The sequence below is a fragment of the Aphis gossypii genome, chromosome X, assembly GCF_020184175.1.
Source record: "Aphis gossypii isolate Hap1 chromosome X, ASM2018417v2, whole genome shotgun sequence".
In the NCBI taxonomy this organism is placed as follows: Eukaryota; Metazoa; Arthropoda; class Insecta; order Hemiptera; family Aphididae; genus Aphis; species Aphis gossypii.
The window spans coordinates 2,362,657-2,372,558 of record NC_065533.1 but is presented as its reverse complement, the minus strand read 5'-3'; the positions used below and the strand labels follow the sequence as shown (position 1 = coordinate 2,372,558).

The 9,902-nt window shown below is 26.9% G+C and overlaps 1 protein-coding gene across 1 annotated transcript; it reads right to left on the bottom strand.

Annotated features, from left to right (window-relative positions):
- Positions 1-9,007: 9,007 nt before the first annotated feature.
- Positions 9,008-9,895, bottom strand: LOC126552284 (uncharacterized). The gene has a single exon (XM_050206977.1). It carries the CDS (start codon positions 9,893-9,895, stop codon positions 9,008-9,010), a length of 888 nt encoding a protein of 295 aa, XP_050062934.1.
- Positions 9,896-9,902: the final 7 nt, after the last annotated feature.

Below are 9,902 nucleotides of genomic sequence, written 5' to 3'. Positions count from 1 at the left end.
ATTGTTGGACCTTGGACCATATTCTCCTGATTTGTTTTTCCTTGTAAGTTATTTATATTTTCTTCATTTATAAATTTTGAAAAACTATCCTTTAATAATTTTATATTGTTTTTAGTATTTTTTGTGTATTTATTCAGTTCTGTAGTTATGTTAGTTAGATCTTTATGGTCTGATGTGAAAACGTTTTTAAATTTGTTAATTTGTTGATATAACAATTCTTCATTTGTGTGAAAAGTTTTTAATTGCTTTTCTGTTGCGATATTACAACAGAAGTGATATAAATTCCCGAAAAATTGAATTCCCCTTTTATATCTACTATTTAATAGGCCTTTATTAAAATCTAACATTTTTGTATTGCTTTTTCTTATGTTTTTATTTATGGTACTTAATATATCTATTATTTGGTTCACAATGTAGCAGTAGTTTGTGTTTTTATTTTCACAGTAATTTTCAACCCCCCAGTTTTTTTTTATATTTTCCAAATTATCATCTGGGTAATCGTCTTGCAATTCCTGTGTGTAGATTAGAGTAATGCTTTTGTCATATAAAATGGCCTCTGGTACCTCGTCAAAAAAGGCTCCAGTAGATACAATCACAGTTATATCTTCTTCTGCGTTAGCATTGATGAGTACCGCAATGAATGTGAGGATTTTAAAAAACATCTAGAACCAAAGACTTAATTAAACATAATTATAAAATAATTTTCTATTGCTCCGTACGTTAAACAATCACCTATATACAATTATAATATACCTAAGTACATCAGAAAATATTGTTATAATATAAGTATATTTTTTTTTTTTTGGTATTAATTATTTTTATAACTTATACTAGTTCCTTACAGTACTTATAACTAAAATTTACTACAATGAAATATTTACTATATTAAAACGCTAAAATGCTGTATAAGGTTTTAATTTATAAATACCATTGTCTGCAATTTAGTTTTTGGTTTGTTAAATTAAGGTATATTATTTTCCTCTGTGTTTGATACTTATGTTTCATAAAAAGGTTTTATTCTTTGCACGTGTATGATATCTATGGTTTTTTTTCTTTTAAAATTAAATCTACTTTGTAATTTACATCAGATATTTTTTCAATAATAGTAAAAGGGCCACTATATTTGTTAGCTAATTTCTTTGATTTATTTTTTTCGTTGAAATCGAATTTTATTAATACTTTTTGTCCCGGTTTGAAATAAATATTTTTGTGACTTATGTCATATTGTTTTTTCTGAACAGCTTGTTCTTTTTCGACAATTTTGGGAATAGTGTCTCTAATTTTCTGAAGTTGCTTTAGTGCTTTAGTAAAGTCAAACAACTCGTCTTCCGTAGTTAATTTATTATCTATACTCTATAGGTTGGGTTGCTTCTATACCGTGAAGTAAATAAAATGGGCTTACTTTTAATCTCGAGCTTGGGCTAGTATTATAGGCAAAAATTATCATTTTATAATATAATGACCAGTCTTTTTGATTTTCGTTTACATAATGTGATAAACTATTACAGATGATTTTGTTCATAAGTTTGGTCATACCTTGTGTCTGTGGATGATACGCACTAGAGACAATTTGCGTTATACCTAATTTTTTACAGGCATAGCCTAACTCTTTATTTTTGAAATGGGTACCCCTATCGCTACAAAAATATTTAGGTACTCCGTAAGAAGTTATTAAGTCCATTAGAAAACTTATTGTTGCTGCTCCGTTTGCATTTGAAACAGCCTTTGCGAAAGCCATTTTTGTGGCATTACAGGTAGCAACAATGAGGTATTTTTCCCCCTAGAAGCGGGTAACGGTCCTAAATAATTGAATGTTAGTCTTTGCATTGGCTTTCCTGAAAGTAAGGGTATTGGTTGAAGTAAACCGTGGCCTTTGCCTATTGCATGTTTTTATAAAATTTGTAGTGTCTTTTATTATTGTGGGCCAATAATATTTTTGTTTTAATTTAGCTAAGGTTTTTGTAATTCTGAAGTGTCCGCTAAAAACTGATTCGTGGTAAGATTTTATAATAGTGTTAGTCAAGTTTTTTGATATTACTAACAAGTTATTTACTCCGTAAGATGACCAATTTTTAAAATATAATAGTTCCTGTTTTATTATATATTTTCTAGATTTTTTATAATATTTATTTTTTTTATCTCCACGGAATGATACAATTATACCGTTGCAAAATTCGTCTTCTGACTGTTGTGTTTTTAATGTCTCAGGTTTTATATTGTCGGAATTAATTTAGAAATCTGTAGAGTTAGCATTAATTTTGTTTTTATTGTTCTCATTTAATATATCTGTTATTTTTGTTGTATAAACGGGGTAACGTGAGAGACAATCTGCCGCCGTGTTCCATGAGCCAGGGCGATGTTTTATTTCTTGGTCAAATTCTAATAATTTAAAAATGAATTTAGTTATCCTGGAAGATGGATTCTTCATGGTTTTATAGAATTGTAGGCTTGAGTGGTCACTGAAGACTGTTATTTTCCTTCCTGTAAGGTATTCTCTAAAGTAATTAGTTGCAAATACTACAGCCGACATTTCTAATTCCGTAGTGGTGAAATTTCTTTCACCCCCTTTCAATTTCCTAGACGCGTAACTAATCGGGTGTCTTTTTCCGTTTTCATCTTCCTGTTCAAGTATTCCAGATAGTCCCTCTAATGAGGCGTCTGTGGTAACAAAAACAGGGTAACCGTCTTTGAAATGTGTCATAACCGGTGCCGTTGTTATTGCCTTTTTTAAAGTCTCAAAAGATATTTCTTGTTCGTTTCCCCAAATAAATTTATTTTATTTTCTTGTCAAATAAGTTAAAGGACTTGCAATTTTTGCGAAATCTTTAATATATTTTCTGTAATAACTAGTGAGCCCAACAAACGCTCGTACATCTTTAATTTTTTTTGGTATTGGAAATTTCACAATTGCTTCTGTGTTCTTTCCGAGAGGTTTTAGTCCAACGTTTGAGACTGTGTGGCCAAGTAATTCAATTTCTGATTTTAAAAAGGTGCATTTGTTTGTTTTTAATTTTAAGCCGGTTTCTTCTAGTCTAATAAAAATGTGTTCTAATCTAATTAATGCTTCTTAAAAACTGTTTCTAAAACAACAAATATCATCAAGATATGCTATCATGGTTTTATACAAATAGTCGCTAAACACGTTGTTAATGATTCTTTGAAATATTGGAGCTGAGTTTTTAAACCCTTGCGGTATTCTTTTAAAATTAAATAGTTCAAAATCTGTAATAAATCCTGTCTTATCTTGGTCTTCTTGTTTTATTGGTATTTGAAAATAACCCTGAGCCATGTCGATAGAAGAGTAGTATTTATAGCTCCTTCTAAACTTCTAAAGAGATCTTGTGATCGTGGTATTGGGTGTTTGTCAGCTACAGTCTCGTTGTTCAATTTTCTGTAGTCTACCAAGAATCGGTATTCCCCCTTTTCTTTTTATGGAATTAAGAAAACAGGCGCAGCGTAACTACTTCTACTTGGTTCAATAATGTCCGCGTCTATCATTTGGTCAATTAATATTTTTAATTTTTCTCTTTGTGCCGGGGAAACTCTAAATGATGGCTGAAATATAGGTTTATCTGATTTTAATTTAATTTCGCATGGTTCTATGTTAGTACAATTTATATCTAGAGGGTCTGAAGTGAATAAGTGTTTATAGTTATTAATTAGTTTAAGGCCTTCTTTACGTTGTTCGTTATTCAATTCTTGAGAAATTTTGATTACGTTTCCTTGTTTATCGGTGACTTCATTAATATTTTCGTTATCATAGTGTTTTTGCTTAGTGGTATACATTGTTTTTGTATTTTTTTCTACTAATTCTTTTTTAATTTTTGACGTATTTGTTTTTACGATATTTGCTATTGTCATTCCTGTGGGAATATTGCTGTAAAGATTTGAAAAATTGTAAAGAGTTATACTGTATTTATTATTAACACTGAATGATTCTAAAATTAGAAGCTTATTTTTGCTTAATCGTTCAATTGGTTCTATTACGTAATTTGTGTCTATTTTGTTAGTGTTTATGTCGAAGTTTTTAATATTTATTTTATTTTTCGGTGGAATATTTATATTGTAATTTGATACAATTTTTCCTATATATTTTTGTTTGTCATAGTTTATGTTTGTTATATTATATTTTGTTCCTATATTATTGTTATTGCTTTGTGTGTTATAATTGTACCATAGTTTATCCATAGGTATTAAGATATTGTTATTTAATTCTAAATTTTTATCTTTAAAATTAATGATTAAGTTATTTTTTATGTTGAAATCGTTTCCCAATAATATTTTGCAGTTCAATCCTTTGATTACGTACGCATTAATAGAGTATATGTTTCCTTTTATTTAGACCACTAATTTTATTTTGCCTAATTGCTCTAATTTGGTTCCTCTGTGTTTTTTGACACAGTTTATGAAAAATTAATTGTAGATAACCAAATAATATAAAATAATTACCATTTTCTCTCTATACACAGCAATATAGTTCTTTATTGATCATCTAAACTTGTAAAATCAATTTCCGAATCAATAGGGAAAAGACAATCCAGATTTGCATATTAATATTCATGATCTTTTTGCAAAGATTTCCCTTCTTCAACTCTTTCAAGTATTTTCAAAACTAAATCTAGTTTTTCGTTTAATGATTTTACTTCATATTTTAGTATGATCTGATTTTTCATAAGTGTCTTAATATCCATATCTATTTAAAAAATATACAATTTAAAATATAATAAATAAATATAATTTGACCTATAGAAATATTCATGGCACAACTATAAATTAATTAGGATTTATTTTTGGTATATGTAGGAGGTATTTGACTTTTGTTTTTTAAAAAAAATAATAAACTACAATATTTTTATTTTTTTTTCCTAAACTATAAATTTTAAATGTTATTATAATATATGGATTAAAAAAAAATTAATAATTAAAGCATTTATTAAAAAGATAACTGATGTAAAACTCCCCACTTGCTGCAACTACTGTTAAATTAAAGACATATTAAAATGGATAATACAGTTAATATACACTTTACCTGTAAGATTCTTTAAATGTGTTAATCTTTTTTTCAAAGGCGATGTTTTGTTGTTTGATTTTTTCCCATTACTAGATTGATAGTGGTTCTTTGTAGGGGATTTTCCTGATACAGATTAAAAATAATGAAATTTATTCTTAATAAACACAAAAACTTAAGTTGATCAAATAAATAACACTTAAATGTTTTACATTATGAGAACTACATGAAGTAATGATTGAAGAAGTAGGTGATGCATTATAATAATTATTATTACTGGGCGAGTTGAACAACTTTTTACTAGCAAACTTTGTTGGCTTAGAATGCGTACCTATATGATATAAAATGTATTTATCATAATGATTAAATTACATTTTTAACAATATTACCTGTAGGACTTTCCGAATGATTTTCATAATTTGTCGAAAGCATGGAATAATCATTTTGATTTGAAGAATCGTTTTGATTTTTAGTGGAAAAAGAACCTATATATATATTATAATTATTATATTATATCATTAATTATTCATAGCATGTTTCTTAAGTATTCTTGTCGTATGAGGTCTACCGTATACTCGAGTCTATCACATGTCTACAGTGATTCCCACTGAATCACTAATGATTTAAATTATATCATAAGTTAAAAGTTAATTGTTACCCAAAAATTCTAATTTAATTATTCAGTCAAAAGAAAATACTTGAAAAATACATTTTTAAAAGAAAAATTAACTTATTAAAATTGATACTCATATTTAGCCCATTACCTATGGTGCCTGAAAAATTACAAAGACAATCCATTTAAATATTTTCTAAGATACATCAAATTATATTGAAATACATGACTTTTTTTTGATAACTATTTAAAAGTAAGTACCTAATTTTAATAACGCATAATTGATATTTTAATTAAATATAAAAAAACGTGATATCCAGTAGACAACATAAGACAAGAATTCCCTTTTTTTTACATTTAAAAAAATTAATAATATAATAAAATACTACCCGAAGGACTGAACAATAATTCAGTAGTTTTAGTAAAAGATTCAATATTATTAACTATATCCATATTGGAATAATCATCAGTTTCAGCTGTTGAATCTGTACCTATATATCAATATTAAAATACAAAATTAAAAATATTTATATAATATGAGTACATCAACTAGTATTTATTATATCCATAATAAATATTACAAAAAAAAAAAAAAATACAAATTTCATGGAGATATAAAATAATTATTTAATGTTCAAGTTTTAATAATTACCAATTTGATTTTCCGGGAAAGAACTAGTTTCCTTTGCGTCACTGATCATTTTTAAAGAATTTTCTTTTTTATACAATGATTGAACTATAGAACATTATTTATGAAGAGAAAATAATTATTATGCTATTTATTTATTTATTTAATTGTTAAAGAATCAAAGCATTACCATTTTTTTGTTTCCTTAAAGGATTCAAATATTTTTTATTTTTTTGATCATCACTTTTTGTATTTATTGCTATAAAATTTAAAAGAAAATTGTAATTTAATAATATAATTTATTAATAATTTAAACTCTTACTATTCTCTGTATCTGAGAGATATTTAGGAAAATCGTTATAATTTTCTGTTTCAGATAAGTCTGATGAGTGTGAACTTATAGAAGAAGCTTTAACAATATTTTTTTTTCTTCGCTTTTTCTTTTTTTCTAATATTCCGTCGACATAATCAGATGTATATTGTGCTCTCTCACATTTCTTTGTAGCTTCTATTAAACTGTCTGTAATTAAAAAATTAAAATACTATTATTTAAAATGAAATTCTATTAGATATATCTAAATTAAAAATCATTATTAATTACTGTTAAATAAAAGCTAGTTGGTTATAGAATATAGGTAGATAATTTATGGGTTAATAGGTAAGGATATATTGCAGGTGTAGGTATAGTGTATTAAGTATCTATATTACACTATGAATATCAAACAACTAATAGTGACAACAAATTAATAAACTAGATAAAGCTCACCAATTTTTTCACATCCTTTAAATACACGAGCCTTAAAATACTTAAATTTTTTTTTATCTGGTGTTATTTTATTTTCAACGCAGTAACTTAGATTTTCATTTGGCCAGGCACATAAATTAGTTAACGAGTCAAACCAAAAATGTGGAACAACTTCGACAGAGTTATCTTTGAAGATATGAATTATGAACTACAGTCCACGACATTTTGACTCTAAAATAACATAATTTTTATTTATTAAAATAATTGTTTGAACATATATATACCTACACGGAGTGTTTGACAGAATATAAGTAATAGATAATGTTTTTACAATACAAAATACATAATATATTTTAATATTATTCACCAACTTATATATTTACGTATTAACTACTATAATTTTATATTACATAATTATATTTTTATTTTAAAGAAATAATTTATTAATATTAATAATACTATTTAGGTACTTACAAAATACAATTTAGCCCGAGTTAAAAGGGCAAAACTATGACGATTCTGAATTCTGTAAATTCTGAAATACTGGAACATTAAAAAATATGTCTGGAACACGTGCATGCGACTAAATAGTAAATGTAAATAGGTAAATAGGAAAAAAAGAACATAACCTCATTCGAAAGTCGACAGTCGACATTCGCAATATAATATAATTTGGAAATACGGAATGTACAGAGCACATGATGAACCGTCGTCGACGGAGTAGAAACAAAGAACGAGTTTTATTGTTATTGGTGGTATCGCACGCTTTATCACTTTGTATAGCTTTGTACTATTAATAGCTGGAACGCCCGGAACAGTTGTTTACTTTATAATTTAATATTTATAATATATATAAATATATTTGATTTACATATTTTACTTACAACACAATTTTTACAACTTAACAAAAACAAAAAAAATCACAATTACTGCATAATATTTAAATAATTTCTTCAAAAACGATTATAATATAATATAATATAATGTATAATAATAAAGATAATATAATAACTAATAAATTTATTTATTTTATTTAATGATTGGTACAACGTTAATTAAGTCTCTTAAGTATGTATGCATTAGTGGAAAAGCCACTTTTTGGTTGGCATATTCTAAAATCATAAATTTGCACATTATATTTTTTACAGGCCAACTTTCTAAGAGGCTATATAAATCATTTACTACATGTATACTTAATTTGGAACTGTGTAAAGGACGCTTATAAAAATGCGTAACAGATGTAAAACAATGTCCTAGAATATATATTTGTCCATTCGAATTATGAAATATACCAGGGGCGTCCAAACAGTCGATCTTGGACAATTTAAAGTCGATTGTGTTAGAATTAATTTTTAGAGCTACTCGCCCTATATGTTTCTTAATAATTATAGTTACTCAATAATAAAAAAATTATATGGGAGTCGATCCTCAAAGGTGAAGTACATTTTTAGTAGATCGTGACCAAAAAAAGTTTGGCCACCCCTGACATATATTAACAACTTTTATAATATTTTTATCAATCGTTTGTAGCAATCACCTTTATTATTGATTTTAATCTCAGTATTTTTAAAATATAATACTTTAAACTGTAAAACTATTTGTAAGATGAGCAATAAAGGCCCTCCACTATGTTAATTTTTACAATTATATATTTTATTGAATGTATAAAATTGATTTTGTGGTTTAAATTGTGTACGTTCCGCATATCGTTTTACCACTTGTTGAAGTGGCTGATTACTTTTTCTAGTTAATTTCTTTAATGTAGACATATGATTTTCGAATGGAAAAGCCGAACAATTATTTAACTATCTAAAACGTCTATAATCATCACATATATATTGAAATGAGTGTACATTATGTGAAATCCATTCATTTCCATAAATTTCACCAAACTTTCGTACAAAATATATGACTAATTAATTTACAAATTTTAATAAATTTTCACTTATTATGTTTGGAGTTAAAAGTGAAATCATGATAACATGAAAACTCAAAAAATGGAAGTAGCACTCTTCACTTGTAATATATTTTTAATACCACAGGACCTAAATACAAAACAAATGTTCTTAACTCTGTAGCCTTCCACCTAGATACTTCATTCACTCCGCGAGGCTTTCTTTGGAAATCTATTGTTACGTTAGGTTTCAATAATAATAGAGCAGAGCTTAGTAATTTACTTTTTGAACTATTTATTCGTACTTTTAATGGTCCTTTTAGCCATAAGTTAATTAATTTCCTCATTGTACCTAAGCATACTAAATGCATGTAATCTAAACTAAAATCATTAATTATTTCTATTCCCGGGATTTGAAGAAGAATAGACATGTCCTGTCCTACATGATGTTCTTCTTGTTGCTTATTGACAAAATTATCGTGTGTTCTTTTCATAGAAGTCAGTTCAGGAAAACAGACTCTTCGATTTATGTATTCTCCTTCTGCAAAACAACGGTTGCATGAGAAAAAACCACTATGTCCTTTTGTCTTAAGTACAAACGACTTAGCTGGAACGTCACAACAAAATACTTGTAACTCAATTTGTGTCTTTTTCAAATTTCCAACATCATCTTTAATTTCTATTCCATTTAGGACTAATTCTTTAAGCTTATTACAAAAGTCATGTAAAAAATCGTTGCTATTAATTGGTTTGTCTCTACCCCAGTAAATGCCAACCGGAAACACTAATTGCGAATTTGGTACTATGTAGCACAGTATGGGCCAAAATGCACTGCTAGAACTTTTCGTTAAAGGTAATCCATCGATACCAAAAGCTAATTTTAATATATGATTTTCACTATTTCCTTTGTAGTTATTTTTTATACCATTACCTTTACCAAAATGATAATATTTTCCCGGTGAAATATTTTGCAAAGGAATTGTGGTATTAGATAAATCTGTTTTCATAAGGGTT